The sequence below is a fragment of the Orcinus orca genome, chromosome 11, assembly GCF_937001465.1.
Source record: "Orcinus orca chromosome 11, mOrcOrc1.1, whole genome shotgun sequence".
In the NCBI taxonomy this organism is placed as follows: Eukaryota; Metazoa; Chordata; class Mammalia; order Artiodactyla; family Delphinidae; genus Orcinus; species Orcinus orca.
In genome coordinates this window covers 87,388,254-87,413,108 of record NC_064569.1, presented here as the reverse complement: position 1 = coordinate 87,413,108, position 24,855 = coordinate 87,388,254, and the positions used below count along the sequence as shown (strand labels likewise).

Sequence of the window (24,855 nt, the reverse complement as noted above, 5' to 3'; positions counted from 1 at the left end):
AATTTACCATCAGAGAGTGAAATCCAACATCTGCTTCCTTTTGGTAGAACAACATAGCTAATTTTTTTTAAAGGGGATGCTATGTAAAATGTATAATTTTAATCCTAAAATTAAAATTTCAGGTATAAGTATGTTATGTAATAGCAAGTAAGAGCTTGGCTTTAAAAATAAATCTTTCAAAATGCAAATTGAGTTGTCAAATTCTCATGCCTTTTAGTTAAAATAGTCACTACTGCCATTTCTGGAAATCTGTGGCTCTGAATTTCTCATAGATCCTAGGCTCTTAACATTTGGGCAAAACATTTAATCATTTTCCCTCTTGTGTCCTCACTTCCCAACCCTAGAATCAAAATGCAGTTTTGGAGAAGAATTTGTTGGTACTTACTAAGTATTTAGTACTGTTACTGTTCTTTTCCACAAGTTTATTGGCATTTAAAGCACTGTGCTTGAAATATCTTTACAACCAGTGATCATTAAAGCATAATGAACTAAGTACCAGGGGACCTCTTAATGATGCTGGTATTGAAGAATAATATTCCCTGCAAGAGCTGAAAGGCTCCTGCCCTTTGCTGACGCTAGCCATCATGAAAACTTCAGGTAAATCCTTGTATGTAGAACTGGTTCCCTACATCAGGCTGTGGGTGCTAAATCGTCGTTTAAGGACTGCATGTGTGGCCTATCCACATTTTAATGATGACAAGATCACAGGGAGCTGGATAAGCACAACCACAGAAGACCACTTAGTTTTGTTTCGCCTACTTATACCCTAAGTATTCAGAATGTCATTTATATTACACACACACACAGATCATTATCAAATACAAAATGAAAATGAAGAAAGCAGGTCATTCCAATACTTTTTATTTGAGTGTGAAACCATTCATATCTTGCACAACTGTACAGATAAAACTATGTCCATTTTAGCTGTAGACATGATTATCACACTGAGTGGTGTGATCAAATGTTTTATTTACAGAACAACTGCTAAAACATCCGATGTCATGTTTCCATTTATTTCTTACCCATAGGGTAATAGGTCCACCATAATTTCTTGGTGTTTTTTATAATACAGAAAGAAAACCTATGTTAATCTCTAACAAACCTCACAAATTGCTACAAATCTAACAGAAAAATGCCTACGAAAAGATTTTCCAAAAGTACAATACATTTTTATTTCCACACATACACAGTATAGTATAGGTTCAAAGGCACAGCTTTGATTTTTTTCTATCAAAGTGTCGGAAATTATTATAGTCTTATGAAGGAACCATGAAAGTCATTTTCACACTTGGTGCTTGGTAAGTTAAAAGTTTGGTCCATTCAGTTTCACAGAGTTAATATAGCAGAGCTGAGTATGATACTCAATGCCATAAATCCACATTCTCTCAGAACTTTAAAAACCCCTTTCCTGCCTTTTGCTGACACTAGCCATTGTGCAAACTTAGGACAAATACTTGCATGTAGAAGAACCGGTCCCCTACAAACCTCACTCAACTTAAGGCATACAGAACAGGCCTCTTCCTTCCCCCTAAACAGTGCTTACATTCCAAGGCAATGCAGGTACTGTGACAGACATAAGTGTAACAGGGAATCTAGAGTTTCCAGATACCTCCACTTAGCCCTGGTGCTCCAGGAAGCAGTGACGACACCACCAGGAAGAAGGGATGCTTAGGACATATCTGAGGGGGCTGTCTGTTGTACAGTAAGATGACAGCCAGATGGAAAGGTGAATGCTCTTGGTTAAATTATGTGCCCATCCAAAAGCACAAACCAGATTCCGTCTCTAGTATCCACCCTTCAAGACTAAAGAGCTTCTGTCAACAGGAAAATAGGTAATTTACTGGCAATGGTTGCCAACATAAAGTGAAGGCATGGGACAGAGGGAAAAGGGACAGGTCGGCCTGCCCGAGATAGTGCTCTATACAAACAGTCAAGTCTGGCTTGGCTACAGGAACCCAACCTCACTGACTTTTAGTGAGTCCCATTTCTGAACTAAAGTTTATCATCCCACACTGAATCCCAGCCTCATATTCATTAGGAAGATGGACGCCTAGGAATAGTCCAGGAGTTATGATGTACTGAGATAAAATTCTTCTGGGGGGTGGGTGTTGAGTTTATTATTATTATTATTAATTATTATTAATATTAAATATGGATTTCTATGAAAGCAGTCACTTAGCCCATCCTGTGGAGGCCTCTCCGTTGATGTAAGCAAAGCCAGGAAAGTGTTGCATGTGCTCATACTCAGAATTCCTGCGCGTGGTCAGGGGTGTGTACATGTCACTAGAGTTTCCATACCTCGTGGAATGCACAGACGGGCTTGTGTAGCACGTGTTGGCTGTGGGCACCTCTGGCCATCGGGGGGTGACTGGGGTAGGATGCAGTCTGGGAGTACTGCTCATCAAACAAGGTTCCATCCGGGAAGTGGGGCTATTAAACGGGTACTTGTTGAGGGGAAAGAAATTCCACAAAGTTAAAATTAGCTTGAAGTTGCACATACACAATATCAGTCATGTTCACAGTTTAAGTTAAATTTCTTAAGACGCTGTTAATGAAAGTTGATGGGAAGTAATCAGTGAAATTCTGAAAGACTGACTCTTGGTCTAGGAAGTATATAACAGGAGAAATGCAAAGGATTTCACAGCCAGAGCTAGGCTGATAGCCACTCAGCCAAAAATACTGACTTTTTGTGCTCTTAATCTGCAATATTTGGGGAAGTCAAACCCAAAAGAAGGAATAACCCCACTGGGAATACAGGAGAGAGGGGGAGAGGGAGAGAGAGAGAGAGAGAGAGAGAGAGAAAGAGAGAGAGAGAGAGAGAGAGAGAGAGAGCGTGTGTGTGTGTGTGTGTGTGTGTGTGTACAGGAGGAACAGCATGTCCAAATAGATACGGATATATGGATGGATGGTTTTGAGCTTTATCATTTTAGGAGATGTGATAGGTCCCACTCCATCAACCCAAGAGAACAATACTGCCAAGAAAAACGCAATGACATCATTAAAAATAGCATTTTACAGTTGAATTCAATTATGAACTGCAACCTAAAAGCAGGCTTTTGAAGAGGAAGCAAGTCAACAGCTTCAAAGGTTATTATTAGTGCCTATCATTCAGAGAACATCTCTCTTTTTGGTTCACATTCACTGAAGTCCTAGAAGATATACAAGCAGGAAATGGTAAATTATTGGGCTTGGTGTGAATGTGGAAGAAGGAGTCAAGATAAGCCAAATGGGAGGGGAGGTGCTTTTGTGCAGGCCAGGAAAACAGGTGTTAATAGCTACAAGAAGAGGGGAAGCTGTTCTGGAAAGAATCGGGAATAAGAGGAGGGCCCCTGAAGTGCTGCTTCTTTTACATTCTTTTCAGTTACCGAGACAGCTATGCAAATAAGCCGCTTCTAGGACAATCAGAGGGGAGGAAGGGGAGGAGCTCTGGGCTCCCTTTGCGAGCTCCGGGGTCTGCAGGCCAGGCAGCACAAAGATTTCCTTGCTGTGCTAAGGGCCACCCCAACAAGAGCAGGAGCCAGTCAACAAGGGTGGCAAGGGCAACGAGTAGGGAGAGCGCCTATATGTGCTAATGTCGGAATTCTTCTGCTCCCCATCTGTCTTCCCTGACAGTTGGAGAGTGGAGCCCCGAGGGATTCGGTGGGAAGCTGCCCCCTGTGAGGGAGACAGACAGGCTGAAGCCTAGACAGCCAGGAGAAGGGGTTATGACAACAGTGGTGCCCCCTGTAGTCGAGCGGGCCAGAGGGGAACTGTTCTGCCTCTTTGAGTGGCAGCCCGAGGGGCAGCAGGGGAAGGCTGTTAGGCCCAAAGCATGCAAAGAGAACCAGCTATGCACAGGTCAAGGAGGAGGGCGCCAAGTTCTAGTAGTGAGGGTTTTGTCCTACCTAGGACAGACACCACGCCTTCCGCAGTCAGAAGAACAGGTAGGCAAGAGGGAGAAGGGCGTAGCTGGTATCTGGGATCTGGGGGGACGAGGCACCCAGGGGTGTTGCCAAGGAGACCAGGGAGAGCGCACGGAGCCTTTCATAATCCCCAAATCAGCTGCGTGTACGGCAGCCACGGTGGACCCTCAGGCCTGGGCGGTGGGATTCTAGCCTAGGACCCATTCTAAACCCCAAAGAGACCGTACTGAGATTGGGCCCTGCCCAAGATATCAAGATCCCGGGTGTTAAACAGGTAATATTAAGAAGTATTATTACAAAATGGTCTCTAATTTTTTCCAAAAGGTGGCTTCCCCCTCCTGACAGTCTCTCAGGTAAGCTCCCCGGATGCATGTCCCTTCCCTGGCACAGAGGCCTCCTCTCTGGTCCTCTGGCCTGCCCAGCTGGTTCCCACCTCAGAGAATTTTGTCCCACCTGTTGCCTCTGCCTAGAACACTTCTTCCCCACCGCTACCCCCAAGCTCCTTCCATGCTTGCCTTTTCATCATTCTTCAGACCTCAGCTCAAATGTCACCTCTTCAGAGAGACGTTTCTGGACATCCTCTCTCTCCAAGCTAAGTGCCTCACCCCCCATCTCTCAGGTCGGGATCTTAGCATCCTGCTTGTCAGCTGTCTCCTTCCACTGGCTTATATTCCTAAGCTCCTGGTGGGGCTTTGTCATGTTCTCTACCATATGCCCAACATCTGAAATGATGCCTGGCACCTAGCAGGTGCTACATAACTTATCTGGTGAATGAACACCAGGACGTTACCGCTAGAAAGAACGTTAGGGATCATATAATCCAACCCCACGTTGTACAGATGTTGTACAGAAAACTAGGATCCATAAAGTGAGGCGCCACATGGCAAGCTAGTGGGAGAGCTGGCAGAAAGGCCCGGTCCTGAGCTGGTGACTTTCCTCCACATCAATCTGACTGGCCCAAACGAGGCATGACCCACCACAACTGAACTGCAGAGAATTCAGAGAGGAAGACACTCCTTTCCTGGAACACAGCCCATTAAACTCGAATCTCGCTGTCACTCTTCCTTTAAGCTCCCCCCTCCCCAACAGACCACAGGGTCTTACAACCCTGACCAGGCCTCAGCTTGATGCTTCTGACAGAGTCCTACTTGCCTGGCTTGTGTAGGTACCATGTCACCGTGTGGACTTGGAGGCTCCTCCCCACAGAACCCAAGAGAGCGTGTCTTTTGTGCCGAAGCAAGGACCCTAGATGCAGCTGTGCCCAGGGGTTGTGTCACAGGCTCAAAAGAGTAATTGCCTGGAAATGAGACTGGCTCAAAATATCTCCAATGTGACAATAAAATTCTGTTACCACAGAATCCGGCCTGGAAAATTCTGTCCCGTTAGGTCAGCTAATTGCAAATGAGTCAGTGACTCGTCTTCCCCGTGGTGAAGAGACCATTGAGAGCTGAGAGGCTGGAGTGCCGCTGCCCGGCCTGGCCATTAAAGCCGCCAGTGAGGCCTCTCTTTAGTCTGGCGGGAGCACCCGCCTCACCTTTCACACTTCACATCCGGGTTCACGCGGGCTCCTCGGGCCCACTGGGCACAAACCCTTAGGTCCCGAGAGCTCTGCTCAGGATAAAGGCACTTTTTGTTGAGGGCCCCTAACCAGAAGTTAGCCTTTTCTAGGTCAAATCCCACACTGTTGCTACTGATGTGAAAATGGAGATGAGTCACCAGTCCCCACCCCGTGAGAGGTGTGTGAGGGGTGTCTGTGGGCACGTGTAGGTGCACGTGTGTGTGCACAAGTGGGCAAAGGTTCCCTCAAGGGGCCGTGACATGAGTCCATCTCAGCTGAGACTGACCCCGGGCCTCTCTGGAACCATTTTAGGAAGTGCTATTTTGAGAAGTGACTACTCACACCGAGGGCTGACTTTCCTGCACTTGGAGAGGGAAGAATGAGCCCTTTATCCCTGACCCTCGCCAAATGGACCGCTACTTGAGCACGGGTGAAAGGTGGCCCCCATCGGGCGCACAAACTGTTTTCCTATGAAAGGCGGCTCTCACTGACCAAAGTTCTTTCAACAGGCACCCCCCACCCAGGACATAGCTCCCCCAAGACTGTGCCAGACGGTCCACATATGCTGAGCTCTGCGGGTCAGGATTAATTGAGTTAATACATGTGAAACACTTCGAGCTTCCACACAGTAAGTTTTCAAAACGTGGTAACTATTATGGATATTCGTCTTCTTCAGGTCACAGCATCGTGGTCCACTAATGAAAGGAAGAGCCTTAGTGACTGACCACCTGGTCCTACCTCTCACTTTACAGATGAGGGAACTGAGGGCAAGAGAGGCGAAATGATCTACGTGAGGTCACACAGCAACTTACTACCAGAGTAAGGATCCATTCATCCCTTCATTCATTGATGAGTATGTCCTGAGGACCCACCAAGGGCCAGGTCTGTTCTGGGTCTTGGGAATAAAATGGTCAGGAAAAAAGGACCTGGTCCCTGCCTTCACAGAGCTAGTAGAGTTGAGGAAGACAGAAATTAATTCTATAATTATGAAAATATAATAACAGTGGTGTTACAAAGGATAATGATGAAAATATCCACACAGAGTGTTAACTAAGAGCTAGGCCCTGTTCTAACCTTTATTAACTCACTCAAACCTCACAACAACCCTATGAAATAGGTACTAGAATTATCTCCATTTTTCAGATGAGGAGACTGAGGCACAGAGCTAATCAGAGGCAGAGCTGAGATTTGAACTCAGGAAGCCTGGCTCTACAGTCAGAGATTTTATACCGCTATGGTGGGCTTCTTTTATTCCCTTCGGCCCAAGATGCTATCCCAAAGTGGAGCACGCTAAGCAAACGTTGTAGCAGTCACTGGGCCACTGAGATCGAGGACCCACTGGCCCTGGGCTGGTCCACTGGAGTTGCCGTGAGAGCTGTGTGACCGGCTGGCAAGGCTGGGCCTTGGCCATACAGACGAGAAATGCGCAACAACTTTCTGGTCCACCCTAAGTGTCTTTCTAGCCAGTTTGCTTCTGGTTGATCAAATGGCTTTTAAGCTCAAGGGCCCACTTCACATTCATGGCTGCTGACAGGGTAGAGGTTCCATGAATGTCTGTTGAATGAGGCTCAGAAATACTTTGTGGCCATGTGTTTGGTTTGTTTTCTCCCTCTGGTTGGGCATGAGAATGGGGAACCTGGGAAAGGGCAGCTGATACCATCCCTTGTTCACTTATTTTGGTGTGGACAAGTGCAGTATAGCTGAAAGAAGGGTGTTTTTCTGAAATAATTCAAACCTTACCCTGTGCAACCTGATTCATCTGGACTCACTGAGAAATTACGAGGATTCAAACAGGACTGGAGGTTTACCTTTGTAGTACCCATGAAGAAAGCATGTCTTGTATAAATGAGTAGTATAAACAAGGGCACACAATGCCCTATTTCAAAAAACAAATGACTTCACGTTATTTTGTGTATATAAATGCTGGGACATCTGCGATTACTGAACTTCACAGAGGTGTTGTATCCATTCTTTAAGGCAAACCTGGTAGGCATTTACTTGCAGAAGTTAGTTTCTTGTGCTAATGACCAACTGCATTCTTCAACCATATTCTATGGTTGTGATTCTTCTTCCATTCAGACTAATCTTTTCCCCACTGAGTCTGATGTAATGAAGTGTGATATTCAGTATTCAGGAGTAGAACAGCTTGACCTCTGCTCTGGAAAGCTAAAACTAATTAGCCCTGCAGTGGATTTTCCCCTATGTGCTCAACCTTAAACCAAAGTACCAGGAAAGGAAAGAAACACAGTATCTTGGGTGTGTGATTCTTCTCTTTGGGAACTTGAAACTTATTAAGAACAGCTGCAGTAACCTCTCCAATTTACCTCCCACCCTCCAAAACACACACCATGTAGTGTTCAGTGCCACCGGCCTGGGGTTGAGATTTGGAGAATTTGCCTTTGAGTCCCCTTTGTCACTTACTGGATGCATGACCTGGGGCAAATTACATTCTGAGGTTTTCCTCGTCTTTAACACCTGGAGAAAATGCCTTCTTCCTGAGGTTGCTCTGAGAATTAAGTGAGCCTCTGTATTTGAAAGTGCCTAAAACAGTGCTTGACCCATAAATGTTAATGAAAAACAAAACGAAGGATTCTTTGTCTTTAGACAGTACCCTCCCCAGGAGAAGTGCTGATCTCACCCTTCTAACCCTAACCCTAACCCATCGACCTGGGCAGAGATGTTATATAACTAACGGCTCCCCACCCCACTTTACAAATGGAGACAAAGGCATTAAGCACCAAGTGGAGGGCATGAGCGGGTGGTGGGGGTCAGAGGTCGTGAAAGGACCTTGCCTGAGAGCCACAGGACACAGTGGTGACGACGCGGCAGGACCCTTTCACCTCCCACACCTAGTCTGGGTTCAGCGGGCTCCTCCACAGGCGTTCGTTTAGTCCTCAGCCCTTCGATTAGGACCAGCGATTAAATGATGATGCTCCAGCTGGGGACCGTTGTGGTTTCCAGGGTGGATGCTTCGACCTGTCTTTGATCACCAGGGACCGCACGGGCCTTTAGGAGCCTTTGGCTTCTTTTTGTAGCTAAAGGCTTTAAAAATAACAGCCCAGAAAAACCAGCTCCAGAAATTTCATGAGGAGGAATGAGGGAGTGAAGAAAGAGGGAAGGTAATGCCAGGAGCTGTGGCTGGGATTTTCGCTTGATCTTGCCAGTGTCTCCTTACCGGAGCCGAAGCTCTCCCAAAGCAGGCACGCTTCCGTCTCATTCTCCCCGTATTCTCAGAGGCTAAGCAGTGCTTGCCGCATAGTGGGCACTCGACAGTCGTGGGAGAGCGACTGAATGAATGAATGAGTGGGCTGCTTAGACTGTGTGTGACCCAGTCTAGGGCAGCAGCTCTAAGTCCCTTAGGGGATCACCGTGGGGGAGCACAGACTCTGCTCCCAAGAGAAGCAGTCCCTAGGGAAAAGGCCTCTCTGTGTGACACAGTTGGGACCTATACTGAATGCCCCAGGTGATGATTTAGAGGAATCCACTTCTTGGCTTGTCCGGGGATTATACCAGGGCTCCCCCTGGTACTGCCGATGGAAATCAAAACAGACGCCTGTTTGCCCCGAGTGCCCGTGGACCGTGGGTACACTCTGCTCGGTGCCCGCCCCCGGAGGCAGGTCTGTGCTGACAGCTGATGTAACTGCAGCCTGCATCCCAGCTCACGTCCTGCCACCTCTGTTCTGGACTCCTGCAAGTGCTTCCTGGCAGCGCTCCCTGTTCTGCCAGGCCCCTTCCTCTCTGCTTCATCGTCCTTTGGCCCTTGCTGCAGGAGCTCTTTCCTAAGCATAGCTCTCATCTTGCTTCCCAAACCTGCCGCCCTGCGTGCCGCACACCACAGTTGTTTATGCTGCCCCACCTCCTGTTCACTCCTCTGTTCAATAAACAGTGGATGCCCTCTATGAGAGGTGACGGAAGCTGGTGCTTAAGAGCCTGGGCAGCCAGGGTCACACTGCCTGGGTTCAAGTCCTCGGGCAAGTTATTCTCGCTTCCTTTCTGCAAGGGTTACCGTGGAGGTGTGGAAAGCGCTCGGCACTATGCTTGGCACGGGACAGCATTCAGTAAAAGCTAGATGTTCTTTTTGATGGGTGCTGTGACCCGGAGATCCTAGACTTAATTTCTGCCTTCAAGGAGCTCTGGGGTCTCCTGTGGGTGTCAGGAAAGTCAGTGATGAGAAGTATGCCAACAGAACAAAGCCCAACGCACCATGTGAGTACAGAGGAGTGGCACCAAATACGGTCCTGGAGGAAGGACGAGGGCGGTGTCAGCAAGTGCCGCACAGACAGTGGGATGCTTGTCCTGAACAACAAGCAGAAGAGGTTGAGGAAGAGAATCCCAGCCCGAGGCAACAGTATCTGCGAAGACCTGGGGGAACTGCACGTGGGCTGGCATGGCTGGGGCAAAGGTGGGGTATGGCTTGTAGGCCAGAAAGGCAGGCAGAGCCCAGATGATCATGAGTCTTGAGAGACGTGCTAAGGACTTGAACTTGACTTTGAAAGCGATGACATGCAAAAGAGGGAGGGTGTTATGGCCAGTTGGCTTTTTTTTCCCAAAAGATTCCTCCAGCTGCAGTATTGGGGATGCACCAGGGATGGGGCAAGTTCAGTGGCATGGCAACAGATGGGAAGGCTTTTGTCATCATCCAGGTTGGATAAAGACCTGATCTGAGGCAAGGACAGGGAGCGTGCAGAGACAACGAGGATGCAGAATAGGATGGAACTGGTGACCAGTTGTGTTTGGGGCCCAGTGCACAGGAACACATCTGAGACAAGTGGAGCACCCAACACTGGTGCGACAGGTGCAGCCACTATCCCCCCTCACCAAGGCCACAGAGGAGCAATGTGGTTTGTTAGACAGTGAAGGGCCAAAGGCCTGAGAATGATCTGATAAGGGTCCATTTCAGGAGGACTCTTCTGGTAAGGCTGTGTGTGTGGGTTGGACTGAAAAGGAACAGATGTGAAACCAAGAGACCAGTCAGGATGATGCTGGCATGACAGTCCTGACAGGACTCCATGAGGGTCTGACTGCACCAGGAGTGGGTGGTGGGAGAGGACACAAAAGATTCAGTCTGAAAGTGGCTGCCCGAAAAAAAGGACAACAGACATTGCGGCTGCTTGGCTCCTGGGAGAGAGGTCAGAGGGAGGACAGAACTAAAGACATGTGGTCGGCACCCATGTACGTGAAAGCAAGTAGGGGTGAACTCTGGCTGAGCACCCACTGTGGGCAGCCACTGGAGGGAAGAGATGGCACTGAGGAAAAGACCGTCCTTTCCTTGGAGACACACAGTATGCAGAAAGTGCTTATTAATTGTGTTGAATTGACTAGACCTGGCACCATGCACACCAAGGCCTGGACAACAAGTGGGGCCACCGACTCACCTGTGCAGAGCTCCTGTGGTACGGGGAGTAGTGGAGCGGTCCCGAGATGGCTGTGTCGTGCGGGAGGGCCGGGTACTGGCTCTGCATTGGGGGAGGATGCTGGTTGCCATAGCTCCCGTAGTTATAGCTTCCCGTGTACCTAAAACGCATTAGGCACATTGAATATTGTGAGTAACAGCAGGGAGAGCAAATCAGTTTGACACCTTTAAAAATCAACCTCATCTACTTTTGTTCCTTTTTGTTCTTTTCTTCCTTTTTGTTTTCCATTTTTCTTCTTTCTGTTTCCTACCATCTCCACTCTGCGGCTTTGCTGTGATAGTTTTAAACTCCCAGGTGGGTTTTCCTCCTCCCCTCAGCATACCTCCCTCACCACCCGGCGGATGCGCAGGGAATGAAAACTAGCCCTGAGCAAAACATCATTAGTGATGGAAACCTCTTCTCCTGTTGTGGTAAAAAGCCCCATATTATAGCCTGAAGTCAAATAGGAAAAAAAGAAGCAATTACTTTGGGACTTCTGTTTTTGTATTGTTCAGGCCTTTGCTTTCCCATGTCTCTGGTGCAGGGGGGAAACACCACGGCCAACCAGGCGTCAGCCTCCGGTTCTAAGCCTGGCTCCACCACTTCCCAGCTGTGGGACCTTGGGCTACTCGCACCCTTGTTTCTCACATCTGTACTAAAAATGCTGCACATGACCCCGAGGGTCACTTTCTATTACAAAATAGTCTTGTGGAAACATAGGATACTATTACCACTATTCTTAATAACATCTTTACAGCAAAGACGCTGACATATGACCATGCGGGTGTCTGTTGTGCCATTTCTGCAGAGTCGGAAGCTCTCTGAAACAATTTCGAAGTCGATTTTAAATGTGTGGGGAACTACTCTAGGAGGCCCCGTGAGGAAATGGTGGCTGCCCCACTGATGGGTCAGGGGCACCTGAGCCTATGGAATTAACTTCAAGTATGCCCACAGCCAGGCCTCAGGCTACCACGTGGAAGGGACCTGAGCGGTCCTCCTCCGTCCCCTCCTGTGTCCCCCAGAGCTGGTCTGTTGGAACCTGGCTTGTGAGGCTTACTGTGCCTACATGGCAGAGTCTCGTGACAAGAAGGGCCCTTTTTAACATCATAAGTGTTTTTCAGATAACTGCACATTAGACACTGTGTGAGGAATGTCTTTTAATAAAGACAATGCAAAGTGGCAAAAAGCTGTTACCCTTTTAAATGGATCTGTAGCTTATTCATCACAGTAACATCACTACAGATTAGGGGAAAAAATATGGGCAAAATCAATGATTGATTTATTCAGGCTCCAAAGCGCCACTGGAACCCAGGGGGATTCTCTGAACCCCATGAATGACTGCTGCCCTCCAGGGACCTCCAGCCTCGGGTGAGGAAGCCCTCCTCCTGTCGAGTCATAAAAGACTTGGACCCACCATGAAGCTGTGTTATAAGGCTACAAAGTGCACGAGGACCATCCAGGGGAGCTGCGGAGAGGGAGTATTCAGTTTTCCTTCCTAAAGGAGGCAGACACAGGCTCAGTCAGCCTGACCCTCGCCAGCTGTGTGGCCTTGGGGAACTGGACTCGGTGCAGCCTCAACTTCCTCATCTGTCAAGCGGGGGTGACCCGCCTACCTCCCCTGGTCATTGTGGGGACTGCATGAGACAGTTGTACAGGGGCAAGAGCACGCTGAGAACTCAACAGAGGGCGCAACCTTCCCGTCCTCAGAAAACCACTACCGAGTAAACCCTCCCCTTTCAAATCAAACGTAAAAGCAAGGCAACATCCCGGGAAAGTCACCTACCCGTGCTCGTCTCTGTGGGGATAAACTGGGATCCTGTGTGTGACCGAGGAGGAAGGTACGTGTGTACTCCTCATACAGGGCAGCTGTTGGGAGTTTTCAGCTGGAGATCCTGCCGCCGTTGTCACTGTGTATGTTAGAGACCACGTGTATGACTGCATCGCTCCTGCAGAGACAAACGAAGGTGCATCAGTCAGTAACAGTTCTCACACCTCCAGTTCTTCCTTAGAATGCTAGTGGCTTCCCATTGCTCTTCAGCTGAAAGCCAAAATCTTTATAAAGCATGTGTCTTGGTCCTTGCTGATCTCACAAGAAGCATCCCCTACCCTCTGCCTTTGTGCTATCTGATCCAGCCACAATAGCTTTCTTTCATGTTTTCCAGCGTACCATGATTCCCGGCAACACAGGGCCTTGGCACATGCTGTTTCTGCTGCCTGGAATCCTCAGTTTTCCCTTAGTACCCACTCGTTCTTCATATCTCAATGCAAAGAAGCTGTCTCCTAACCCCAGACTAAGTCAGATCCCTTACTGCATGGTGGTGCCCACCACAGTTTGTAATCTTACACCCATTCATGAATGTGATAGAATTAATGCCTAATTCCCCACACCAGACTGTAAGTTCCGTGAGGGTAGGAGTCTTGTCTATTTTGCCCACCATGAGGTCCCTGGTGCTTAGTGCAGAGACTGGTGGCCAAAAGATTTTCAATCAAAATTTTAAAAGGAAGAAAAGGGAAAGGGAAGACAGGAAGAAAGAAAAAGAGGGAGGGAAGGAGAGAGGACAAAAGCAAGCTCAGGGCGATGTAGCTCAGACGGGCTCCCCAAATAACTTCTCAGCACTCAACTGAACAGGTGTTAGGGATCCAACAAATTGCTTTAAGCAAAGATAAGTAGATTATTGCACTCTGCCTGCCCAGGTCTTTTTGAAGATTATTAGACAGTGACCTTAACGGTGACCTATTCCATACATATTATTAATTCCATTAATTTGCTTTTTAATTGGATACCTTGAAAGTGCTAGGGACTGGGAAAAGAAACTGACAAAATTTAGAACCTTCAAGAGGCTTAGGAGCTTTCTGAGATAGAATAAAAAATGGTGATTTAAGAAATCACTAATAGTGATAATAAAGTCATCAACTTAATTTCTGATAAATTTAGAATGTTGATATAATGGAAAGGATTAAACCTATTTTAAAAGGTAGCGGGAATAGGATTCAGCACCTCCTTGTAGGCACATGGAAGACTGAAGAACTGGTCAAGGGAGGTCATTTTTAAGGTGAGCTAAAAGAGAAAACTTTGGTCCTCCAATCCTATACCTTCTACGCAGACCATGTTTAATCTTGAAATTCTTGTGGGAAGATAAAGGAAAGGTTTTCATTTAAAAGTGGAACTCTACCATAGTGTCTCTTTGCTCTGGGTCCTAATTCTGCCATGCACTGGCTGTAAGATCTTGAGCCAGCCTCTTAAATTTTATCTGCCTTTCTTTCATAATCTGTAAAATAGGGATAATTATGCCTATTATATCATGTAAGTCATATAAGTCATGTAAGTCATACCTTGTATGACTGTTGTGAGGATTAACTGAGATAATATATGTCAAAAAGCCTGGCACGTGGTAGGCTTTTAATGATGTTCAAGCACTCTTCATTATGAATTCAGGTATTCTTACATCAGACTTTCTTAAAGTAGAAATTTCTTTATTTCCCATTTCAGATTCCAAGGAAGAAAAGACAAGTTTCTTGGGTCAGATTCTGTCACCAGGGGTGAAACGTTTGAATAGCAACAGTGATTTAACTAATTACAGCAAACTTCTACACCCATGTTCTTCTGCAAAATCACAAATATCCTTATCCAGCAGTATGGCTAAAAGCACCCCTTCTTGGTTTGGATATCCACACCATTATTTTCCCCCCAAAGATAATGACTTTAGCAGGCTGTGTGCTAGGTGTCATTTATAATAAATGCAAGAAGACTAGAAGGAAAAAAAAAAACCCAAAATGATCATGTCTCAGAGGACTGGATTATGCCTGACTGCTCTCCTCTATATTTTGAACTTCATATGAAATTACATAACTGTTGTAATTTTTAAAAATACCCTTTTTTATTAAAACAGGTTATTGCTGAGGATGGTTTTAACATTTTTTTCATTTTGCTTATCTGTATTTTTATGTAAAGAATGTGTATTGCCTCTGTGAAAAGAAAAACATTATTAAAATGTATTAAACAAATTTCACAATTAGAAATGGAATTGGAGGGGGTGGGAAGTTTGGGAAAACAATGAACCAGCCACAGCAAGCAAGTAATTAACCCTTCAAGGCCCTGGGACCTCAGGAGAGCACAGCGAGGTCAGTGGGTATTTTAAAAGGGGCAGTCGGGGAAGCCAAAGGATTTTCTTCCCCCAGCTCCGCAAGCAGTAGGAAGACACAGTGAGAATAGCCATCACCTGAGAGAATGCAGCACAAGTTACTTTTGTGTGAGTTCCTGGAGCACAGCAACGGTTCCTTATTCATCTCTGTATCCCCAACAGAGGGTCTGCCAAATAGTAGGTGTTCAGTAAATTTTTGTTCCATTGAATTTGTTGTTGAAGGAGTAAATGCTGCTAGAAATAGACGTTATCAAACAAAAAGCTAGTGGAACTCTCGGAAAAATGGGCTCCTGTGGTCTGGGAAACAAAACCCCTAAATGGCCATGTGCCAGCAACCTAACAGATCCACTCAGGCAGGCTTAAGCAGATTAACACCTACTGGCTTGGGTGAGAAACGCTCTCTCCCTGGGGAGCAGAAAAGAACACCCCTTGCATTCCCTTTCCTACCGGTGGGACCTCCAGTGAGGACTGCTGCTTCTTCGTTTTTAAGGAAACTAATAAAAGAAAATCTGTGCAGTTAATAGTTTGTGCTTAATTTTTAAGACAGCTCTAATGCTTTTTATTTGTTGCGAAAACAATAACAAACCTTCCATGTTTGTCTAATTCCCATCTTTCTCTTATTCTCCCCTCCCCATTCCCCCACGTCTAATTAAAAGTCTGAGAATAGTGGTGAGAGTCCCTGATCTCTGAGAATCCTCTAAAGATCCTATAGGATTTGAGAATCCTATAAAGTTGTTGTCCATGTTATAGTATTGAAACTGCTAGAGAGGAATATTTTCTTTCCTTCCCATCCCCAGTAAAACATTCTTCTTCCCTGAGTTTTTGTTGTTGGTGGTGTTTATTTTTCTTCTTTTCTTGAAAGTGGTGCCTCAGGACAGGGAGGATGCTTAGAATATAAGAGGCAATCAATAATGATTTGTTAAACAAGTGAATGAACGAATGATCATCCAACATAAACCAGTTCTCATACTAGTTTCTTTTTATATATTGACGCATTGGATCTTCGCAATAATCCTTTTGAGGTAAGTAGTATTACCTCCTTTTTCAGGTGAGAAAATTGAGGCCCAAAACTTGGTCAGGTAAGTGGCAGAGTTGGGATTTGAACCCAGATCTGCCCAACTCCATAATCTTTCCACAATAACAGTTGCTTCTCACACTTGCATGTGCATTTGCATCGCTGGGGATTTTGTTAAAATGCAGATCTGATTCAGTGGGAGATTGGGAGTTGAGCCAGCGATTCTGCATGTATAACAAGCTTCTAAATGATGACGATGCTGTTGGTCCATGGAGTACGCTTTGAGTAGCAAGCCTCTAGGAAACACTGCCTCCTATCGTGCATCGTGTATGTTCAGGGCCATTACAGATCACAAGCTGTGAGACTCTGGTACGGACTTGTGAACATTTAAACTGCTTCCTAGCCTACCTGGCCATACCCTTCTGTCAGATTTTGAACTAAATCATTTGAACCTTTTCCCCACTAGGATTCTATGGACCATCACAGATGTTGCTCAGGTTTTGGGCCAGCCTAAGCCTTTCTTAGTACCTTCCTGAGAAATAAGCTCCTTTAAGTACGTCTAGATTCTAGAGCTGTCTTTCCCTATACATTAGCCAGTATAAATTTAAATTAACTAAAGTTAAATACAATTAAAAATTCAGCTCCTTAGTCACACTAACCCCATTTCAAGTACTCAGTAGCCTCAAGTGGCTGGTATCTACTGTTTTGGACAGCTCAGATTCACAAAAAAACATAAAAACGTTTCCATCGTCACAGAAAGTTCCATTTGAACAGCTTTGTTTCGGAGTATTTGTTACTAAACAAACATTTCCTGTAACCTTCAAAACTGAGAAGAGAAAGAAGATTTTATATCTATCTCCACACCCACTGGCTATCATCTATCCTAAAGGTGGCTGTGCTTAAGGAGAATATTTGCTGAAGCTGAAAACCTCATCTGTTTGAGTTACACTTTACCAACAGTTCCATGGCCAAAATCTGACTGACAAAACTGACCAGGGGCAGCAAATGCATCAGGTTCTCAGAGAGATAAGCTGATATGGCATGACCTGGCCCCTGTCCACCTCTGCAGCTTCCTCTCCTGCACCCTCTCCCTTGTTGATATACATCAGTCAAGTCCTCACTATGCCAGGCTCTTTTCTGCCTCAAGCCTGTACACATGCTGATCCCCACTACCTAAAATGATCTTTTCTTCTCCCCAGGCTTTATGTGGCTGGCCCCTTGTCATACTCCAGGTCTCAGATAAATGTCACGTCCTCAGAGAGGCCTCCTCTGACCACCATCTATGATGGGTCCCCATAGCACTTATGACCATTCAAAATTATATATTTACCTGGTGCTTTACTTCTGTATTGACTCTCTTACCCACTAGAATGTAAGGATCATGAGGACAGCAACTGCGCCTGTTTTTCTCGCTTGTGTACCCCAGGGCATGGCACAGATTAGACGTGGAATTACTTTTTGTGGAATGAATGAACAAATCCAGAGGTTCCAACATGAAGCCAAACCCCTGGTGGTGTGAAGTCAGGGGCAGATTAAACAATCTATTTTCAACCCCAGCTTTTATTGCCTAATTTCATTCCTTTGGAGAAAAGGAGGCAGCAGGGATGGACGAGGAGGAATTCACTGGCAGGGACAACTCTGGGGCTCTGTGAGTGAGTCACTGCGGCTCTGTGGCGGGGCCGCAGTGTCCACCAACTCCCACTCACTTCAGCTGCCCTCAGAATAACTGAGCTTTTGTTACTTGGAAAGACTAGCCACCAGTTATCTTTGTTACATCCTCAACTGATGCAGAGAAAACGCAGCTGGGCAGGCCAGATGTTCTACAGTTAGGGCTATTTATGAGGAATTTGCCTTTATATTTCTTTAGGCATCCTAGCATCTCAATGATTTAATTTGCTGGTTTTGTGTTGCAGGGAACCCATGGTGGGAAGTTGAAAACATAAGTTTAATAGTTAACTTTTATTGTCATTGCTGAAGGAGGGAATACTTAAAATGACATCATAAACGAGGTCTTAGAACCCTTCGGGGGCCTGACTTGCACAGAGCAGGATCTTAACGTTTTGCTTTAAAAGACATTAAAGAATTGCAGCCCAGTGTCCTGTGAAGTGGGTTGCTCCGTTTGGAACCACCTGCCATGCTCCTGAAGAGGAGGAGCACCCGTTTTCCTTAAAGAAAGCTAAGGGGCTTCCCTGGTGGCGCAGTGATTGAGAGTCCGCCTGCCGATGCAGGGGACACGGGTTCGTGCCCCGGTCTGGGAAGATCCCACAAGCCACGGAGCGGCAGGGCCCGTGAGCCGTGGCCGCTGAGCCTGCGTGTCCGGAGCCTGTGCTCCGCAACGGGAGAGGCCACGGCAGTGAGAGGCCCGTGTACCGCAAAAAAATAAAAATAAAAACAATTTAAAAAAAGAAAGCTAAGGTTTCTGAACTTGCTGGGCCAGGAGGAAGGTGGCAAGCCCACAACATTAGAAAAAAAAAGGATAAATGGGCCAGATTCTACCTTGTGGAAATCTGTTGAAATGGAACCTTTTACCCAGTCTCTTCTCATGGCATTGCCACAGACTCTGACATACCCAACCAAAACTGGCCATGCATCAGGTGGTTTGGGGTGCTTGATATGCCTTTCCTTTTCCCTCTGACTTTTCAAAACAATTAATAAATACCATCCTAAAACATATTTAGAAATACATACAGGTATGGACAGAGAACTAGATACAGATATAGATGGGTGGCTGTTTTCCTAGTGAGTCATAACTCATTCTCACACTACTTTGTATTCACTAGTCCTTGTGTCAAAGGTTCCCAAAAGGTTATGTGCAATGAATTAATTTTCTCTTTGTGCTCACCAGACAGACATAATACTGTTCTCTTTTTCACAGCTGAAAAATGGGGAAGTGTCCATCAACAGTGAGACACTGCTATGTGGAAGAGCTGCAGATACCTGATTGGCCCTGACTCTCAATGAGCTAAACTTGATGACACGTATATCATCTGAGCAATGATATTCAGAGTCCTAGAAGCCCAACAAAGTCACTAGATCACATAAAATTTCATTTAAGGCGTTAATAAGCTGTTTCAGCCAAGAGTTGTTTTGTTTTGTTTAATTTTCTCTACTACTTCTTCATTTCTTGCTTCCTGGCCTGGGTCCTTTTAAAAAAATTGGTTTTGCTTTTTTTTTTTTTTAATTGTTAACCACTTTAGATACTTCTTGGAAAGTAATGGTATACAAATCAAGCAGTAATTTAAAGATGGAAATAAAAATTAGCTGGTCATGAAAACCATATGCTGAGTTAACTTAAAAAAAACATGGCAAATGCATTTTATAAAATTTATAATAATTGTTCTCCAATTTACAACATTATTCAATAAAAAACTGTACAAATTCCCAAACTTAAGAAGCCTACTATAATAGATTTCCTAAGATTTAGGTGTATATCATGGATAATTTGTGCTTTATATTGTAATAGCTATAAAACCATACATGTTGTTAGGAAATTATGTTTATGTTCCCTCCAAGACCATGACCCACAATGCATGCCAAGGTCCAGTCCAATTTAGCAATGGAGTATTTCAAAAGTGGTACTTGAGAAAAATATTACAGATAGTTTTATACAGGATAACATTTTTAATGCCCCCTGGAGATATCTGAGAACAAAGCTGGAATGTGCCAAAATCTTCAAAGGCTACACTCATCTGAAGAGAACCTGTTTCACATTTGTATTTCTAAGAAGCTACTTTTACGACTCCTGAACACACTGCACAGAAATCTCTGTACACATTTATGATATTCCTGTGCCTCTGACTATCACACCTGCCATAGCGTGAGGCCTCCAAATTGCTACAAAGAAAGCCAGCAGCAGACTCACTAGCTGGCTGAGAATGATCACGAGATCCTAGAAATCTTTCCTTCGCACTCCTCCTTCCCCTTATTTCCTTATTGTCCTCTTGTTTGATCTGTTGCTACACTGGAAGAAAGGTTCCACTCAAATTGTTTCTGCTTCATAATGCAGAACTGTTTCATTTGCATATTTTCCCTGTTTATTTTAGAAGTAAGGATGTTATCACTCACTGACTGACATGTGTGTCTGCTGGGCGGTGGTGGGAGTACGTGGGCAGGATTATTCAGGTAAGTGGCTCCTAGATGCTCTCACTGCTCTTCCTTCCTTACTGAGGCAGGAGACCCCCAACTCCAGTCTCCGATGGACCCCTGAGCAGCTGCGGAGCTGTGAACAGTGCTTAAGTTCTTTTCCCTTTTTATTTTCAGCGAATAACATCGTTCTGTACTTTTCTTCTGGAGCCTTCTAAACAGGAACTACAACAACCCACTAGGGAGAGAACATGGGAGGGAGGTGGGAGGCGGTCAAGTTCTTTCTGCTCCAAGTAGAAAACTAAATGCGACTTGAAGTGCATCTATGTAAACAAATGCAGGGATGCTCACATCTGAATTTCCACAGAAGAGGAAGACTCTCCAGCTGTGGACCCAAAGTGAAATCATCACTCCATCTAATGCCAGTTGTTGACAACCCTGCTTTTTTTCATCACTGCTCTGAAGAACCCAGTCTCCTGAGCTGTCTCTGACAAAGGGCCACTGGGTTTGTTGGCACGTTTCTGCCCCTGGCAACGTGCAAAAGAGGGCAGGCACCTTAAAGGCTCTTAAGCATCTGTTCATTCCCTCTCTGAGTAGCTCTGGTTCTGGAAACTTTAGTGAAAGAATTAATCAAAAGAATCCTGGAAAATGACATGCTCTCTTGCCTCCAGGCCTCTGTACTACTTACTTCCTCTGCTTGGAATACCTTTTCTCTATTATTTGGCCCCCGACCAGACCATCCAAATAGAGGCTGGAAGCCCTGCTTTGTGCTCCCTAACACTCTGACCTTTCTCCCAACTCAGCACTCGTGACATTATATTGTAACTGCTGTCTTGCTCATCAGAACCCTAACCTCTCACAATAAACTCCCAGGGGCAGGGACCACGACTCACTTGTTTGTATCACCAGCTTTTGAAGTGTTTAGCTCACAGAAACCACTTGAGAAATATTTATTAGATAAATGAATAAATGGATGGACGTGTGAGTGAACGAGCAGATAAAAGATAGCACCTAAATACGACAATCTCATCCTATTTGATCTTCAAAAATACATAATTTAGTTCCCAGCGTATTCTAGTTAGAACTGGGATATAACTAAGCCCACGCTATGAGGGGCTGGAGGAAGATTCTAACCGGGAGGATACCCAGCTTGAGAGTCACTGTGGATGTCCATGAGAGGTGGGGAAGGCCTGAACCAGATGGCAGCAGTGGGCTGGGAAGGAAAGGGTGGGTCAAGATTTGTGTTAGAACAACTGGCCTTGGGAGGTGTGGAGGAGAATGCCAGCTGTCTCTCCCATATCTGTTTCCCCTTCCCCGCCTCTCTTTACAGTTACATGAGGCCATGTGACTAAGTCCTCGCTGATGGAATCTAAGTGGAAGTGACATCCGCCAGCTTCAGGCCAGGGCGTTTCCGAGTCGGTCTTCCTCCTCCAGACCCACTCTCCATTTCCATTAGCTGGTTGCAGACTTGACAAAGCCCTAAGTCAGTGGTCCTCAAACTAGTCAGCCTCAGAATCACCTGGAGGCTTCTTGAGCAAATGGCTGGGCCCCACCCTACAGTTTCTGATTCAGTAGGCCTGCAGTGGGCTCTGGTAATGAGCATTTCCAACAAGTTCTCAGGTGATGCTGATACTTCCGGTCCATGGACCACACTTTGAGAACCACTGCCCTGGGGTACGGTGAAGCCTCATATTGAAGGAACACGTGTCTCTAAATGGTTGCATTAAAGAGAGCCTCCTCTCTGAGTGAAACACCCTGCATGAAATAGATTTCCACTGTGTTAACGCCATCCATGTTTGGGTCTATCTGTTACAGCAACTTAGCCTATCCTAGCTAATACAGGAAGAGCTGAGGGAGAGGAGAGCTGATTTCCGGATTTGGTACTTGGGTAAATGAGGGAGTAGAAGATAATGAATTTAATTAGCACAGTCTTAACCAAGCTCTCCACTCCACTCTGGTCTGTTCACCTGCCCCACCCTCACCCAGGGCCATCTAGCAGAAGGTTGTTTCTGCCTTTGGTTCCTGTGTGCTCACTCCTCTGTTAGCTGAGTCCTTCTCGTCTTTTAAGCCTGCCTTTGAGACTCACCTCTCTCCTGAAGACTCTCCTCCGCCTGCCCAGGTTCCGGTGGGATGGACAGGGTCTGCTCCTCCCTGAACTCCTATACCCCTCTTGGCTGCAGCCCTCATCTTGTAGGCACTCCTAACAGTAACCCCTTCTATCTGGATAGCAGTGCACTGTTAACAAAGCACTTTGGCTTTTCTTACCTCATCTAATCCCCACAGCAACCACGTGTAAAAACGTGGAGGTGCACACACACACACGTGTGCACACACGCACTCTATTTATATTAGCTAACACTTACTGCAGATTCCACATCCAGTGTATCATTTCCACAAGTCTTGAGAGCAAGGACATTTGCTGAATGACTGAATGAATCAGTTTGTTTATGGTAACTGCTGACTGTGGTGCCTGGGACCAGGAGTTTAACCCTTCTCCACCCTTTACTTTTCCTCCTCCATAAAATGGAACAATAATTACCTTGCAGTGTTACTGTGAATATCAAGTGAGACAATTATGCAAGGGTCCTTTGTGCATGGTAAAGCAACATTTAGACACTAGTAACTAGCTATTATTACCCTTGTAACATTTCTTCCATTTTCAAACCTTGTCTTGGCATGAAAGATCCTGCAGGATGTGACTCCAACTTACCTTTCCAGGCTTGTAACACTTCTTCATGACCACCTACATTTTAACCACTTTACCATTCCCCGAAAAGGCCCCATACTTCCTGCCCCGTGTGTTTGCACACACTGTCCTCTCCCCAGAGGCCCTTCTGTAATACCTTTGTCAGTTAAAATCAAGTTTCAGCTCAAATCCCCTCTTTTGTGAGGTCTCCAACCAGATGGACTCTCCCCTTCCTTGGGGACCCTGCAGCATTAGCTTGAACCTCCATTATTGCCCCTGCCTTGATTCTGGCTACCATGGCTTAGCATATGACTTCCTGTCTCCCCACTTTCCAGAGATGCCTCTCAGTTTCTGGCTCATGGAGGGCTCCCTTTCTTCTTTTCAAGAATGGCTGTGTTTTATATCATTTTAGTGACTTATCTTTTTGTGGGGGGGCAGTGGGTAGAGATTTTTTCATGGACTTGATCTGCCAACTTGAAAACAGAAGCATAAGGAATACATACAAACTAATAAATGGATAACTGCAAGTCATCCATAAATCCAGGAGGATACTCAGATTTTGGCATTGTTTTGGGAGGGGGCTGGAGGGAGAATGTTTTTCCAGATAGCTCTGGCTTTAAACATCAACTCCCCACTCAGAGCCTTTGAGGGGCTGTTCATTACCTGTAGTGCTGAGGCCAGTGTACTCAGGGGATGGGTTGCTGACAGGGGAGGAGGGAGGTGGCACTTCCACGGACGTGGCAGATTTTGCTGGAGAAAACGATGGCACTGGTGAAGGGGTTGGTGGGGCAGCCTCCGTCAAGATAATCTCCTCTCGGACTTCTGCTATGGGTAGAGAAAGGGTGGGTTCTTAGAGCCAAAGGTCAAGGCAAGTTGTCTTTCAGGGACTTTTAAAAAGCAAATATCCTTTCTAATCTGTGTCACGTCACTCCTCTGCTTAAAACCTCTGATGGTTTCCCATCACCGTGGTGGCATGCAAGGGAATTCCCACGTACACACATGCCCGCTCTCAAGAAGAAAAAGACATTATTGGTTTCCCACCATTTGACTTGTTCACCATAACTAAATTCTTTGGGGTGCGGAGCTAAAGAAACACAGAGCACAGAAGTAAAGATACAAATCAGATTGACAAGGAGGACGATTCCCAGTGAAATGCCGGCTTACCGGTGCTTCCTTCTCCCTTCATGGCTCGCATGAGCTCACTGGCGCGCTCCTGGCAGTGCAGGGATTCTAACAGGTAGAGCACATAGTCATCAAACATCAAGTGAATTAGGTGAAAAGACCCTGGTGAGAGAAGATCCAAACAGAAAGGTAAGTCATGTCGGCTCGGGTGTGCCCCTCAGCCTGGTCGATAACACGTCACACGGTGCTCTGACCCTCTGTCCTGGACCCTCATTCCCTCTCAGTTACGGATCACCTTGCGGTCAGAGGATGCTCTCCTTTGTCGTCTCCTCACCTAGCCTGGTGTTTAGCATAAGGTAAGTGTCATTAACACTGCGGCAAGCGAGTCTTTTCCTTGCTCGATTTATTAATAGGACATCATCAAAAATGACACCTATTGAGCCATCTGTCAAAACGCGCCTGAGCTCTCACATTCGCACTGGCGTCATCCTCGTCTGGGCACCCCTCACTTTGTTCAGCATTGCTTGACATAGTGCCTTGCATTTTTCTCTCTTCCACAAGTTTATCTTATTTCCCCGACTGGACTTAAGGATATTCACGGCAGGGACTTTGCCTTCTAACTCACTGGTGTCTACCAATGTACACAACATAATTCCAGGAGCATAACTGACACTTTACATTAGCAACAACGGAATTATTTCCTTAAATGTTTCTGAGACTTCCGTTTAGCACATGGTTGTTACAAAAGGTATTATAATGGAAAAGATTTGGTATCCTCAAGCAGTATTCTTCATTTTAAATTTAGAGTAGATTACTTCATAAAAAGGGATGTGAACAATCATTTTAAAAGATTTTTCCCATGTGCCAGCCTTTGTGCTCAAAGTATTATATTCTCTAATTTAATATCTACCACCACCTTGTGAGGCAGGTGCTCTTACTCCTGTTTTGCAAAGT

At 45.8% G+C, this 24,855-nt stretch overlaps 1 protein-coding gene across 4 annotated transcripts in view; it reads right to left on the bottom strand.

The window, feature by feature from the left end:
* Positions 1-848: 848 nt before the first annotated feature.
* The window catches only part of RFX4 (regulatory factor X4), a 166,013-nt gene continuing 142,006 nt past the window's right edge, over positions 849-24,855 (bottom strand). For 3 of the 4 annotated variants that reach the window (XM_004269419.3, XM_049694413.1, XM_049694412.1), the window contains 5 exons: positions 23,944-24,063; positions 23,443-23,604; positions 12,637-12,799; positions 10,836-10,974; positions 849-2,444 (listed from right to left, as the gene is read on the bottom strand). In XM_004269419.3, coding sequence (XP_004269467.1) covers positions 2,172-2,444; positions 10,836-10,974; positions 12,637-12,799; positions 23,443-23,604; positions 23,944-24,063 — 857 coding nt within the window. In that variant the 3' untranslated portion in view covers positions 849-2,171. The remainder of the gene's footprint in view (positions 2,445-10,835; positions 10,975-12,636; positions 12,800-23,442; positions 23,605-23,943; positions 24,064-24,855) is intronic. The other variant, XM_033427560.2, reaches the window with a different exon arrangement.